At 39.4% G+C, this 16,496-nt stretch overlaps 1 protein-coding gene across 1 annotated transcript in view; it reads left to right on the plus strand.

The window, feature by feature from the left end:
• The window catches only part of ccnd2a (cyclin D2, a), a 194,406-nt gene that overhangs the window by 121,606 nt on the left and 56,304 nt on the right, over positions 1-16,496 (plus strand). The window contains exon 2 of the mRNA XM_028449094.1: positions 57-113. Within this exon, the coding sequence (XP_028304895.1) occupies positions 105-113 (9 nt within the window). The 5' untranslated portion in view covers positions 57-104. The remainder of the gene's footprint in view (positions 1-56; positions 114-16,496) is intronic.

The raw sequence follows: 16,496 nt of genomic DNA on the forward strand, positions 1-16,496 counted from the left end.
TCATAATAAAATAAATTTTCTAACATCTTTCATTCTCAAATGTTTTGTTTCTCTAGGATTATGATCCTGTCTGTGAACGATCCGGTGGGAGACTCAATTATGAAATGTCTCAGGTAGGATAATAAATATTTATTGTTTGTATGTTTGATTGATTGTTTGTTTGCTTGTGCAGAGAATAATGGTATGATCTTTGGGGCTGTTTGATTTTCACTTTGAGTAATGTTTTTTAATTAATAGGGGTGTCCCGATCCGATATTGATATCGGATATCGGTTCAATATCAGCCTGAAAACGAATATCGGATATTGGATACAAATTTCCTTTTTTGTTTTTTTTTTTTTTTTGCAATTCATTTTTTATTCATTTTATACAATTGTAGAATACTGTATATATTATGTTGAAGGTTAAAATGTATGTAACCAATTGTTTTAATAATAAATGGGTCAGTTTTTCTCATACCTATTGCTGCTGACTATTGTTCTCTGTTTGAGTAACATCATAATTTAGGAATATCGATATTGGCCGATACGCAAGGCTGCAATATCGGTATCATCTCAGAAATAAAAAAAGTTGTATTGGGACATCCCTATTAATTACAATGAAAGATAAATGGATGGGAGATGGCACCAGCAGACCCCATGGTTTTGGTTTTTTTGTCCCCCATAAGCCACCGTACTCTCTCAGCTGTCCCTTTAAAAATAGGTCTTACATTGATCGTTTGTCAAAAGTTATTGTGTGGATTCCCAGAACCTTGTTCCCTTGTTCTATCCTGTCATCTTTGGCTTTCCTTAATGGCTGTATGGCTTGTTTCTTCTCACTGGCTTTCTGTTGTTTGTATTGTTTACTTTGAATAATAATTATTTATATAGCTTCATACTTATTGACATAGGTAAATAACACATTTTGTGTTATGTGTGTATTTTTATGTTTAATTTAGGCAACAAAAAAAACTATCAGTTTTTTAGGGCATCTCACAAATAATAAATCACACCATAAATAAAAGAATTAGCTTCTTTTTTTTTTTTTGCTAGTACTATTTCTTATAAATTATAATGACTACATTTTATACCCAAGGTTTACAGCTTTGGCAGACAGTTATATTCAAAACTTAAAACAGCCTGTGCTTTGTTATTTACAATAGTGTGAGTTGGTGAATTAGTTGTTAGCTGTTTCATTTATAGCGTGACAAATATTCAGTATTTTTAATAAAAACTAAAAACTCAACACACATGAGTGCAGTCCAGCAAGCTACAATAAATGGTATTTTTCATCATAGCTCTATATTTTCTGATGATCTCTGAGATGGCTTTTTGTTGTAATTGGTGCTATATAAATGAAGATGAATTTAATGTAATTTAATTCAATATGACATAGGTCTATTTGAATTCAATGTAATTAAAAGACTACATCCAGTGCTTTAAGAAGGCTAAAGCTAAATAACTGTTTAAAGTCAGTGAGCCCTCACACCTCTATAGCTATAATTTTATCTCACTTTGGATGGACCTACATTTGTTGTTTTCCATATGTCTGTGCCTCAGGGAGCTTTTACCTTTTGCATTACCACTGACATTGAGGAGACTCCTGCCCTTCCTCTCAACTCAGGCCTGGGGATGTTATTCAGGATAAGACAGAGCTACAATATAATATACTCTCACGTCTGTTACTGTCTCAGTTATATCCCAACACTGCACACCTCCGACTCTACTGAAATAGTGTGTGTGTGTGTGTGTGTGTGTGTGTGTGTGTGTGTGTGTGTGTGTGTGTGTGTGTGTGTGTGTGTGTGTGTGCGTGTGTGCGTGTGTGTGTGTGTGTGTGTGTGTGTGTGTGTGTGTGTGTGTGTGTGTGTTTTATATACTAAGGTGCTATAGCATGTACGTCATGACATGAAACCTGGCAAACTGAAAATATAACTTCTGTTTTCAACCCAAATAATAATAATAATAATAATAATGGCTTGGGTTTATATAGTGCTTTTTTTGTGGAGACAAAGCACATACAGAAACTATTATTCATTCACACTATTCCCTCACATCAGTCATACCGGTGGTGGTAAGGTACAATGTAGCCACAGCTGCCCTGGGGCAGACTGACCCAGTGTCAAATCCACAAACCTTGAATGCTGTTTTATCCGCATCGCTGAGCACTAGTGATGCACCGAAGTTCAGGCCACCAACAATGGCCCAAAGGTGCATTTTTGGTTTTTGGCTGAAACAGTTCCTCACCGAAAAAAGCCGACCAAAACAGGATGTTGTGATAACGCGCGCGCATGTCTAGAAACAGACTCTTAAGCCCCGCCCACCAGCATTCGATGCAACTCTGAACTCTGGGTTTATCGATCGGAGGTCGCTACTTGGAGTGGAACCTCCAGCACGGTAAAGTCGAACTTCCTCTCAAAATCAGTTGTCTAACTTCTCATAACAACGATGGAACCACATGTTGGTGGTAAAACAGTGATTTAAAGCATTTTAATGCTATAAACTTTAGGAAATAATTTACAATATTCACTACGTTCACAGATTACTTATTGTGGAAAACTGTAATGCAGGCTTTATTTATGTTGCTAGTTTTTATGATTTTGAAATGAATTTCAAATGTTTTTTTTTTTTTTGTTTTTTTACTTGAGCTCTGTGATAGTGAAGATGAACACTCTTATCAACCTGGACTACAAATCTCCTCTCTCCATTTCTGTATCTCGGGGCTTTGTTCCGCATGATTTTACATATGCTTGTATGCATTTGTAGTATTACCACTGTTACCTTACAGCCTTTTACACAACTTAAACTCGAGCAGCTGACAGACAAACAGACAAGTCACTGTTTATTGAAACCACAGCAGTCAGTGCACACAGGAGAGAAAACTAAACTAAAAGATCAATCTTTTTACACTGGTATCATTCAATGCTAATCCGATACTATCGATATTTTTTGATCAATACTATCAATATTTTTTATTTAGCCGTGCATATGAAACAGCTTTTGTGATGTTGGCTATGTTTTTGTAACAATCAGCCCGTGTGTAATCAGCTTTTATCATCAATCTGATCAGCCAATCTCAATCGGTTACAGATTGATCGGAGTGGTATCATTGGGGTTGGAGGGGAAGATAGTTTTAAAAGTTCAGACAATCTACTACAATTCAGATTTTTATGGTTTGTTTTTAGGGACGACGAGTTCACGATACGATAGACAATCATTTCTTTATGTTTTTCCTTTCCAAAAACGTTGTGCCATTATCGTCTATCGTATTGTATCATGAACTCATTGTATCATCCCACTCTAAGATGTGATTTAGCAAAATTGAACAGTTTCACACTTCAAGGAGAAAAGAGATTATCTTGAACTTGAAAAACTAAACAATATGGTTTAGATCAAACTAACTGGTGAATTGCAATAACATCAGTTCACTAAGAGGTGGCATTGTCAGGATTAGATGATGACATAGGCAGTGCATGCTGGTCTTGGTTCTCAGTCATCTGCTCAAGCCCATTTGAAATGCCCAAACAACGGCCAAAGCACTGGTCTGCCTTAGGAGTGTGACGATATCTCGATATGGCGATAAATCGCGACATTTTTTTGGGCGATCGATTATCAATATGCTCGCGCTAAGTATCAATTTTTCTTTTTTCTTTTTTGTTTTTTTATTTGTTAATTTTTATTTATTTTTTTTAATTTTTTTAAGATTTGTTTTATTATTTTCAAAACATTTTCTGCTTTTTCACTAAAATGTGCAGGTAGGTCTTCACAGAAATTTTGTTTCTGTTTGTTGAAAGAACCAATATATTGTTTACTGGAATATTCCAGTATAATGGTGTCACTGGTAAGAAAGACCCTATTTGTTGTTTACAGAAAGCACTATTGGAGATACTTATTCGTTTACATTGGTATGTTGACACTTATTTACAGAAATGTTGCACTAAAATAGTGTCACTGTTCATAGGACACTTTTTCAATGTATTGTCTTTCAGAGATATAAAATAAAAATTGTATTTTTTCACTTAATCTTTATTTTTTTTGTTATGTCATCGATTATCAAAGATTGATTTCTGACCAATATATCGATAATCGCAGTATCGTCATATCGTGAGATAATCGTTATTGTGAGCTGCGTATCTCGTATGGTATCGTGAGGTACCCAGAGGTTCCCACCCCTAGTCTGCATACCGCAAATACCACATTGATGTGTGCCAGCCTATTACCAGTGCCCAATGGTGGAGCCCACCCAGAGTCGCAGACTTCCCTCTGCTCACTTTCATTTGGCCTTCCTGCCCTGCACTGGCACTGGATCAGAGGCCGGCCGCATGTCAGGGGACCGGCCTAATGATGGCTGCAGCTATGCCGTCCCTTTCAAGCCCCAACCCCAGAGTACAATTTTAGCTAATGCTATTTCCTGTAGATAAGATTCAAACAAGGGATTTTGACTTCTCTCTCTTTCCTTATCAGGGGATTTAGAAGTGAAGGAAGGGCACGGAGTTGATTTCTTGGTTTCATCATCAGCTGGTTGTGTGTTGCTGGCCACCATTGTGGCTGCCATGATTGTTATCACAATAGAGTGGCTAAGGATAATAATGACAGTCTTCTTTTATTGATTTAGAAAAGAATCAGAAGACTGGCAGGAAGATTGATCTCTTTAAGCTTGGATCTACTGTAGTTTAGTTTCCAACCATTGTCAGTTCCCTAAGTCTATTCGGAGTGGTTATTTCACTCCCACACTATACATTCTTTGTGAATATACACTGCTCTACAACATACTTTAAAACACAACTCAGATTTATTTGGGATAAATCTGATTCATATCTGTGCACATTCATGTTACACATTAAATGCGACTTCTATCAGATTGAGTTTGAACTGAATGTGACCCTGAAGTGACCCGCATGTACAAAAGAGGTCCTGAGGTACTACGTGAGACCGCAACACAGGCACAGCAGCAGCGGTCACATGGCATCATGTACTGTGAACTTACATATAGCATTTAGCATAGCGCGATTACGTCCAAAGGCAGCTCTTTACGCTGCCTTTGGACGTAAATGGTTGTCATCTTGGGGACCTGACTGCGCATGCGCAAACACGTAAAAACACGCAATGGGAACGGAGGCAGAGGAGCAACGTGCCTTTGGGAGGGGGCGTGGCCTCCCTGTGTGTGTGTGTGTGTGTGTGTGTGTGTGTGTGTGTGTGTGTGTGTGTGTGTGTGTGTGTGTGTGTGTGTGTGTGTGTGCGTGCGTGCGTGCGTGCGTGCGTGCGTGCGTGCGTGATACCTGGCGGCTGTGACATCACAGGGTCGTTAGTGACATCACAGGGTCGTCTGGTAGGTTACCTGTATGTGAGTTTAAAGCGGGTCAAAGTGATGATGATGATGATGATGCTCATGTATGAGGAAGAGTACGTTTGATGACGAAGATGATCCTATATTACTTTGCACCCACAAATAAACCCCTTTATAACACTACAGAGTATGTACACCTCTTTGTACATCAACCTTGGCCATAATTGACAACTGTACTTAAGCTCCCACTATGAATACATACTTCCAATGGGCACTGTACTAGTATGAGTGATTACAATTATCCAGTCCAATAACAATGCACCAATGATTGACGTGCAAAGGCTGAGTCAAGCCAAAATCTTTGATAATCAACCTTTTAAGATCACTGTGTGAACTACAGTTTTCCACACGAGAAATTTTACATCATGTATCCCATGATTGTTCACAGCTGGACAGTTTCTTTGGAAACAAAACATTGAGCCACTCTAGCTCTATTCAATTCCCATTTTTTTTATATACTCCTGTCAACAAAAAGATGATTTTTTAAAATCACATCCTTGTTTTATTGCAGTTTATTTCACTCAGTTCTACGTTCGAGCCAATTGTCTGATGAGTTTGTTTTGTTACCTAGCATTTAGCGTTAAATGAGATTCAAAACCTCTCAGCTTTAAATGTCTCACTCCTTTTATATTTTGTGTTCTCGGTTCGAGGACTCTGGTCTTGTCAGGAGGTGCATGATGGCTGGCAGAGTCAGAGCAGCTCACACACACCAGGCCACGTGCCCCTCTGATCTCAATCATTCATAAATTCAGCCAGGGAGATATCCACCCTCCACCCTGCAGTGTGCTCTTATCGCTGCCTTCCACCTCCCTCCAGCTATTAGGAAGGAATGAGATGTTGCAGTGTGAAAAGACACACACACACAAACAGTTACAGTTAGTGCCTTCCGTTCAACCAGTTCCAATATCTCTTTTATCTGCATTTGAGGTTTATATCTTCTTTATATTTGTTTATACTTGCGTGTTGCCCTGGTGTCAATTATTGTCATCTGTTCTGTTCTGTTTAGATTTGTCATTTCTTCTTCTTACTCTTTGAGGTTTCACTTTGAGCTGCTCTCGGAGAAAAGCCGTGAAGTTTCCCCTCAGTCACTGAGTCTACATTTTACTCTGCAGGCATTGCTAGAGACTGTAACTTAACAGAATGTAAATAGAGTACTGCTTTTCACATTACTTCACCACTTATTTTTAGTAGCTGAACAGCAGAAGGGTGTGCCTTTTTCAAGCTCCAACAGAAGGTCTTATCAGTTGAATACACAGGAAAAAAGTGGGATACATTATAAAGCAAACACAACAGTAATGACTCAATACAGGAAGTGTTGATTTAAGGTTCAAGTTTTAACTGTAACTGGGAGACAATTGTGAAGTGTTTTTTTAAGCAGGGAAAGAATGCTGCTTTGCTGCCTGTGTTTTCCCCTTTTTTTTCTTCCTGAATCTGCTGCACATTAACTAAGGATGTCATTGATTTTCCTAAAACCAGTTGCATGGGGAGAGTGGTAGCGTCTTATTACAATGTCATTGTTAAACGACACAATACTTTATAAAATAGCCTAAAAATATCTGGTCATGTACAATTACTAGAACTGACCATCAGGCAAGACCATAACTAGATATAAGTCAGTTAATATTGTAGATATTATCACTGGAAAATGATATTTTGAAGTTTGAAGAAAGGTCCCAATTTATGGATTTAATGAAAACAATGCTTTTCACCTTTATCTTTCTACCATTTCGTAAAATTTCTGTCCACAAATGAATAGTTATTGCAGTACTATAGTTCTCGTTGTAATGTTAGGTTATATTACTATTGTTAACTAAATAGTTACGTATTTTGGGAAAAGTCTTAAAGGGATTAGTCCACATTTGGCAGCGTTTTTGGGGGCAAACACAAGAAATTACATTAAGAATACAATAATAACACTTTTAAGCATTCGTCGCTCAAAAGTTTTCCAACAATGTCAATAAACTGAATGTTTGCAGGGGTGATCAACCTTTTAAGTGTTTTTTTCAAGCAAATGATCTTTGATACAATGATCTGTGATGCCTACATTATGTCTTTAACTGATAAAAAATGTCTCTATCAGCTTTGAAACATTAGTCCACATGCTCTTTGGTGGTAGAAGCTAATGTGTATCCTCGTAGGAGAGACTCACTTGAAATTGATGTGGACGTGTAAGGAAGTAAGCAAACTGGCCAAATCCGGGGTGGTTTCACACTCGACCAGTGTCAGGGTCCGACCCAGTATACCAACCATTGTAGGACACCAGTCAGCTGGTGCAGGTAGGGCCTTTGGTTGCAGTGTTAGCGTAAAAGGACCCTTACTGGATGGTTGACCTTCAGGAATTTTATGTGAAATGTTTTAAATTGAGCCGTCAATAAATAGAAGGCAACAATGCGTTACCTTTTTGTGATGATCTTGGTGTGTTGCCACCGACACACACTCACACACACACTTGTGCTTGGCCTTGTCCCTGTCCAAACAGCCTTTCTATAGTGAGAGGCTCCAATGGAGTGGATCAGCTCCAGCTAAGACACCCTTTCACACTTCCTCCCTCCTTTTCTCAAAGAAACCCTCCCTCCTGTGTGACCGCAGGTCCTTCCTTCCTTCCTCTTGACACACAGGCCTTAGGGAGTTACAGAGAAGTCAGGATGGCCGGATGTCTGTTGATCAGACACACAGACAAACAGAAAGATGGACCGACAGACAGACTGACAAGGAACAGACACTGAGACTCGAGGATACCGCAGCTACCGTGGACCTTGGGCTTGGTTTTCTTTCCATCCGGAGCTGCTGCAACGAGAATTACATCATTCCTGTTTTGATAGGACAGCAGGAAGGTGTGTGGGGGGGTGCAGTGGGGTGTGTGGGTGACAGCTTGAAAAAGTGTGTGGACACTGAAGTGGGAAACTAAAGTGTTGATCAGAAGAACCATTGTTGTAAGGAGAGATGTTTTGACCTCCGGCCTGAAGTAGAAACTCTTCCCCTAACTTTTTAAAATCACAAAATGAGTGTTAAATTTGATCTCAGAGCTGAGTTCTCCTACAAACACGTTTACAATGTCTAAAGAAAAACAAAGATAGCATAGAGAAATGCATTTGCAAAGGCATGGTCTCCAAATACAGTAGTGACGTGCAGTCAGGGTAGGCAGGGTAGGCAGCGCCTACCCAAGGGTGAATTGATATTTTGATTATTTGTTTTAATTATAATGTAATTATATATAATTTTTTATTTATTTATTTTTTTCCCCCCCGATAGTCTCGAGTACCTATAATGTTGAAAGTGTCAGAATTTTGTGCGTTTCAAAGCGCAAAAGACTAAACACCGCTATTTCCTGGTACGACAGAGATGCTGCACAGTCTCACTCTGCTGTAAGGCAGGAGGAGGCCACACCCTCTCCCAAAGGCACATAACTGCTCTGCCTTTAGCCCCCATAGCCTGTGTTTATATGTGTTTGCGAATGCGCAGTCAGTTCCCCAATATGAAAACCATTGACGTAAAAAGGAAAATCGCTACGCTGCCTTTGGACGTAGCCGTGCTATGCTAAATGCTATATGTACGTTCACAGTGCATTAGTGAATTGATGGAGCCTGGCCTGACTTTCTCTAGCTAGAAGCGGGATAACACTACAGACAGGATGACAGCGCTAGAGACGATAAAGAAACTTTCTTTTGAAGAAAAATTACAGCTTTTAAAAGATGGGAAACCAACACCTGAGCTACCAGACCTTCAGCAAAGGACAGGTCAGAAAATTGATGGTATTTTCCACAGTGAATGGTACAAAAGGTAGGATTGGATTTATGGATGTGCCTCACTGAGACTGCTCTGAGTTGTTCTTGTCATTTTCTCCTTGTTTCTGTGTTTCCAACACAAACAACAGATATGCTGTCGTGTCATGAGATCTATCTTGTTGGGAGAGTATGGAGGCTAGTGATAGACCGATGCATCTGCCGGCCAATATTATTGGATGATTTTTGCATATTTTTACGTGTATCGACATCGGCCGATGCGGGCTGCTGCATTCGCCGATCCGCATTATTTGCAGAGAGCAGAAATATTTTTTACATCACCTGTTTTTAATATTTGTTAAGTACTTTTTACTTGTTGTCGTTCTACCTCACCTTTTTTAATTTCAATAAATGTTCCTTTTTTTTAAATTGAGACTTGTACCATTTGTTATCATCAGTCAGTATTGATCAGTCCGCATCGATCATCGGCTAAGGCTGCTGGAAAAAAACGGTATCGGCATCGGCCCTAAAAAATCCATATTGGTCGCTCCCTAGTGGAGGTTGCTATTAAATAATTGTTTAAGTTTCTTTAATGGTGTTTTACAATTTTGATTTTGTTAGATTAACACTTGCCAGGAGAAACATATGAAATTGTCATTGGTGTCGACATTGGTGGTCTCGATTTGCAAAGCCCTGCCTACCCAACCCTTGTGCTCACGGCACGTCACTGTAACCTCATGTTGTTGTGTTGTTTTGTCATAATTTTGTCAACTAATTTTTTTAAGGGACACTAACGAGACTGAGTAATTAAAGGAAAAAAAAAATGGAAAAAATATATTTTCAAAAACCTCCTCAGACCCAGAAGAAAAAAAGTTTTGACATTCATATTTTTTGACATATTGAGTGTCTTTAAGTTAAATAAAATATGTTGCAACAAAAGTTTTCATCTCTCCTTTGAAGTGAACATCAGCTTCATTGTTGATACAAAACGTAACTTTAAATTGCAATGGCAATGCATTCATCTTTTTGTGGATTCTTGTCTACATTTCTTCCATGAACATTACAACAGTTATATGAAGGAAACACTTCTAAACGCTAACATTTATTTTGTAAAACATCATCTCACAAAGATCCTGGGTTTTAGCCCTGTGGTGGTGGCGTAACGGTCGATGAAGCGGGCTTCATATTATCATCTACTAATAAAAACAAAAGTATTCTTTCGACAAAGGGGACGTAATCCAATCAGAACTCATGTGATCATGTGGTCTTACACATCAATCACATCAAATCTGTCTATGTGTATTTACAAACAATAACTCATTCCAATATCAGGTTGATCAATGGTAATTGAATCTTTAAAAAAAAAAACAGAATAAACTTATATTCTTTATATTTTAGTTGATTTCATCGTTCACAGATTTAGTTGACTAAAATTTCAATGTCATTTAGTAAAACTAGACTATAACTGAAATAATCCTGTTGACAAAATTTAAATAGAAATAAGGCTGTGTTTGAAATGGTACACTCCGTACTATGCTCTACAAACCTAATGAGTATATACTGTCTACTACTGTATATACTATTAGTATGATTAGGAGGATTAGGATGGTAACCCACTGAAGTATACTTCCAAGTTTTCCGAGATGCATTTTGAACCTACAACGACAAAAACCTGAAGCACACTGAGGCTAAATATCTCTATTGATTTACCACTTTTGAAAACATTTTAAGTGAGAAAATGACAAACGTGGTCAATTTGATTCATAAAATTCACAGAAAACACATTTCATACCAACATTTCAGAGATTTTTGGAGACCTGGAATTGTGCTGCTTCTGGTTAACTTCAAAGCAAGAGCCCTATTAACAAAAGGGTTGAAAACACTAATGGAAGACAAGAAGAGATGCTTTTATTTTGAAAAGGGGATGTTTGATTTTTAGCTTGAAGCCAGTCCCAGGACGGTTTTATGTTCTGGTTGAGTATGACTAGTGTGCCCACCGTGCATACTAAAGACATTTCCTTATATTTCATACATCCGGGTATTTCTCACAGACTCAATCGTTTCATAGTATCTAATGTGAACACACTACATACTCATTTGACTTCAGCTTAGTATGAGTAGTACTTTAGTATGACATTTCAAACACAGCCTATGACTAAAACTAAATAACACACAGTGCACAGCAGCCTTGCACTTACATCACAGTTATTTCCTCTGTTGCTGTCTTGTGAAAGAGATGTCAAGAAGCTTTATTACTGGATGAGCAGAAGAAGAAAAAAAAACAAGGAAGGATCATTGTAAAATAAATCCCTTTTCCCTTTTCGGTTACTTTCTTTCTTTTTTAATGGGTTTTAGAGTGTGGCAGCTGTGCTAAGCTACTGCTGCAGATTTCACACACCTTCAGAGTGGTCCACATCAGTGCACTCCATCCACGCACCCCGTTGAACTGTCGGCCCTGGTAATCAATTGTGAGCCTTGTGCTGTCACTGTGGGCCTCTGCACGCAGCAGCTGGCTGCAGGAAGACAAGCACTCTTCCTCACTCTGTCCAGAGATCAGCTGCACCCAGCTGTCCTCCAGCAGCAGCCTCTCTATTCATAGCTATGCCACCGCTGCTGCTGCTGCTGCTGCTGCTGCTGCTGCTGCTGCTGCTGATGGCGATAGTGAGCGAGCCCAAGCCCTCTTTCACTGCTGTCACACGAGTTCCCATCACCATTCTTTCTTTTTCACTTCTTCCTTCCTAAATTTTCAACTGTCCAGACACATCCGCCCCTTAATCAGCACAGCAGGCCTCGTGCATCTGTCTGCGCTCGCTCTCCGTCTTTCTCCTTCTTTCTTCTCGGGTCAAAATGTCCATCTGTCTCTGTATTTACGGACTTTTTGTCCACTATTTTCACCTTGCCTTCTTACTCTCAGCTATTCTCCTCCTGTCCTCCATGCTGGGTTTTAGATTAACTTTCCTTCTTCTTTGCTGTCGAGGCTTTTCTCTGTTACCTCCATCCATGTCCCTTCTGTCTCTGTGTTGTGGTACCCATTCCTCTTTTGCTCCTTTGTTGGCTGCCATGTCTCAGTTTCTCCAGTCCTTTCTCTTCAGTACTGTTCCCTTTCTTGGGACTCACACTTATTTCCGCACAATTTCCATTTCATTCTTTGTCACCCCTTCTGCAATCTAAACTTTGCCCTCGTTTTTTTCCCCCAAATGTCACAATACTGTATCTTTTCTTGCCTTTTTCTTTATAGTAACTTCTTTCTCTGTCCCCTTTTCTGCTGTATTTTTTTCACAGGTGTCTGTAAGGCGGGGATTTACATTTTCTCAGGACAGGCAGCCCATGGAGAGAGGCCTGCTGGCAGATCAAAGGCCCCGGCTGTAAAACGATCTGAAAGAGTCCGGCATTAGCATCCATCAGGGTACCTTGAAAGCTCCCTGATCAGCCGAGAGGGAAGCTGAGGGCCCCCCAGAGTGAAAGCCCAGTCTGGAGAGGGGTGATGGAGAGGTGGAGGGAGGGTGGAAGGAGGGTGAAGAGACAGAAAAAGTGAGAAGTAGGGAAGTAGAAAGTTAGGAACATTCTCACAACAAAGTGCAAATGTTATCATTACCTCATTTCATTTTTTAGCGTATGCCAGACATAGGCAACTGGTGGCCCGGGGGCCACTTGTGGCTCTCGGTATAATTTTGTGTGGCCCCAAAAACAAATCCCCAAAAATTGTGTTTCAAGAAGTTGGAAGGAACAAACAAAATAACTCCCAAAACACACAAGTTGACAGCAAATTGCATTAAGATTACACAAAAACAAATACGTAAAATGACTCGTGAAATGCAAAATGACAGCAACGACAGACACAACGACCACTTCAACAAACAGAATGACTACGGAAAAAAAAAAAAAACATATCACAGAATAGTCCAAAGACACACAAACTGTGAACAAAATTACACAAAATGACAGGGAAATACAGAAACAAAACAAAAAACTGAACGTGAACCCAAAAATGTACAAATTCACAACATAAATGCTGAAAATTACATAAAAATACACAAAATTACAAGAACTCAAAAATAACAAAAACACACAAAATGACTAAAAACTTAAACTGAAACAACAAACTCACAGACAAAGACATAATGCTGACATAAATGTTGATAATGTGGCCCTCGGATCAGATACAATCACATTTTTGTGGCCCCCAGCTGTGATAGAGTTGCCCATCCCTTGTGTCCTCTCACTTCCTCCATCTTTCTAAACCCTTTAAGGGATGCGTAACATCTCCATCTCAGACCTTTTCACACAACCTCACGTTTCGCAACTGCACTCTTGTGTCAATATAAGAACTAAGTTTATTAGTCGTGGAACTCGGTAAAAAAAAATAATCTCATTAATTAGACTTTGTAATTAATTAATCGCCCAAAAATATTTGACACGAGAAGCAATGTTTTTCCAATTTAAATAGATTTTTGTATATGTCTGAATCAATATAAACAATGAATGAGCTTAAACAACAAAATTGTGTTGTTATTTTTATCACTGAGTGCTAACGTAATGTGCAATATGAATACAGAATATTATGATTGCATTGTTCACAAAGCATAAACTTAAATTTAACTAAGCTACAGTATATTCAGGCTTTTCCAGATTTTTTGTAAACTTTCTAAAACAGGGGTCACCAACCTTTCTGAAACTGTGAGCTGCTTCAAAGCTAGTGAATAGTTTAAAGCACTTTAAAAAGCACTACATTTTCACGTTTAATTTATGCAATTGTTTTATTTTCAATATTACTATTTTACTAGTGACTAACGACTTTAAATAATAAACTATGTAACATGTTTGTATCACTACATACATCCATTTTCAGACCCACTTGTTCCTGTTTTTCAGAGTCACGGGTGTCTGCCGGTGCCTATATCCGGCTGACACTGGGCACGGGGCAGGGGTACACCCTGGACAGGGTGCCAGTCCATCGCAGGGCAACACAGACACAGACAACCACTCACACTCAAATTCACTCCAATGGGCAATTTAGAGACTCCAACCAGAAGCCGGAGTACCCAGAGGAAACCCACACAGCACGGGGAGAACATGCAAACTAAACACAGAAAGGACCCAAGTGTCCAACCCAGGGCTTGAACCCAGGACCTTCTTGCTGTGAGGCGAACATGCTAACCACTATCTCAAAATTGTGATGCCAAAATACATTTGTCACAATGTTTCAATGAAATAAATGTATAACTTGCAGCAGTATGTATCTCTACTAAGGCTCTGAGTACATCTGTCATTTGTATTGATCTGTGTGGGTTTGAAGCCTGGCGAGTAAATCAGATTTTAATTGGAGCTCATTGGTGACGAGAGTTCCAGAACAGGCCTGAGGGCACCTCACATGGTCCATGCGGGCTAGCTGGTGCCCGCGGACACCATGTTGCTGACCCCTGTTCTAAAATAAATGTGTTTTGTGTATAACATTCTAGAGAAGTGGAAACTGAACGGTGCAAAATAGTTCGAATATCTGTGACATGAAATAAACAGACCACCTGATGAAGCTGATGCATTTTTTTGAAATTGTCTTTATGATGATCAGCTCATAAGTTGGGTCAGACGGTGCTATCTGTAGCACTGCTTCTCGCCCCGCCTACGGTCGACTGTCCACTAAAACCATTTATCCACTGACTTTGTTCATTTGTCTCTCATGGACTGATTCATTTTGGCTCTGAACCCTGTCATCTTGTCCAGTGTGGATTGGAGACACTGCTTGCTCGTACCAGGGTCGCTGTCCGTGCTCGCTGCTACAGGTTTAGCATTGAGGTGCTAGCTGCTCCATGTTAGCATTGAGGTGCTAGCTGCTACAGGTTTAGCATTGAGGTGCTAGCTGCTCCATGTTAGCATTGAGGTGCTAGCTGCTACATGTTAGCATTGAGGTGCTAGCTGCTCCATGTTAGCATTGAGGTGCTAGCTGCTACAGGTTTAGCATTGAGGTGCTAGCTGCTACATGTTAGTATTGAGGTGCTAGCTGCTCTATGTTAGCATTGAGGTGCTAGCTGCTATATGTTAGCATTGAGGTGCTAGCTGCTACATGTTTAGCATTGAAGTACTAGCTGCTATATGTTTAGCATTGAGGTGCTAGCTGCTACATGTTTAGCATTGAGGTGCTAGCTGCTACATGTTATCATTGAGATACTAGCTGCTACGTGTTTAGCATTGAGGTTCTAGCTGCTACATGTTAGCATTGAGGTGCTAGCTGCTACATGTTTAGCATTGAGGTGCTAGCTGCTACATGTTAGCATTGAGGGGCTGGCTGCTACATGTTTACCATTGAGGTGCTAGCTGCTACATGTTTAGCATTGAGGTGCTAGCTGCTACATGTTAGCATTGAGGTGCTAGCTGCTATATGTTTAGCATTGAAGTACTAGCTGCTACATGTTTAGCATTGAGGTGCTAGCTGCTACATGTTTAGCATTGAGGTGCTAGCTGCTACATGTATAGCATTGAGGTGCTAGCTGCTACATGTTAACATTGAGGTGCTAGCTGCTATATGTTTAGCATTGAAGTACTAGCTGCTATATGTTTAGCATTGAGGTACTAGCTGCTACATGTTTAGCATTGAGGTACTAGCTGCTACATGTTTAGCACTGAGGTGCGAGCTGCTATATGTTTAGCATTGAGGTGGTAGCGGAGGCTAGAAGAGGTTCAGTGAGCAAACTCTTTCTTGCACAATTTACACACAACTGGGCTTTTTGTTTCCATCCGGTGATATTATTAAAGTAAAATCAATGCCCACGAAGCACAGCAACAACTTCTCCTTGAGTTCTCCTGTTTCTTGTTATGGTCTGTGCATCAGTATTATGGATAAATCAGGAACTTGTGCAATGAGAAAGGTTCCAAGGTGTTTGGAGTGCATTTAGTGCATTATTTTTCTGTAATTAAATAATCGCAAATAATGCTTTGTTTTTTTTGTTTGTTTTCTTGTGCAAACCGCCTGTTCCATAGTGTTAAAATCATTTGAAATTTATGTAAAAGACCAGTTATTACAGTGGTTCCCAAACTTTTCCTGCTGTGCCCATTTAAAGAATGGAGAACATTTTTTTACCTTTATCGGAAAACGTAATTATCATGACTATTCTTCTTCAAAACTCTTTAAAGAAACGACAACACGTCACTTATTTTAGAGAATTATAATAAACATTTTTGAGTGCCAAGAAAAAAACGTGATTCTATTTTTCAAGCTCATTGTTCAGCATGGCCATTCTCACGCCCTGAAGTTTGGCAACCACTGAGTAAATACATTGTTTTGGTTTGTTTTTCTTGTTTGATTGCTTGGCTGTAGTTTTTGTTCACAACAAGATCTTATTAAATCACGTTTTATTATTTACCTTCTTAAATTACTGTTCAAATAAACCATTAAACTGTTGGCTTACGTTCAGATACTTGGTCTGTGTATTCTCTGTCACCAAAGAACGTTTGATGT

Source organism: Gouania willdenowi, chromosome 6 (genome assembly GCF_900634775.1).
Source record: "Gouania willdenowi chromosome 6, fGouWil2.1, whole genome shotgun sequence".
In the NCBI taxonomy this organism is placed as follows: domain Eukaryota; kingdom Metazoa; phylum Chordata; class Actinopteri; order Blenniiformes; family Gobiesocidae; genus Gouania; species Gouania willdenowi.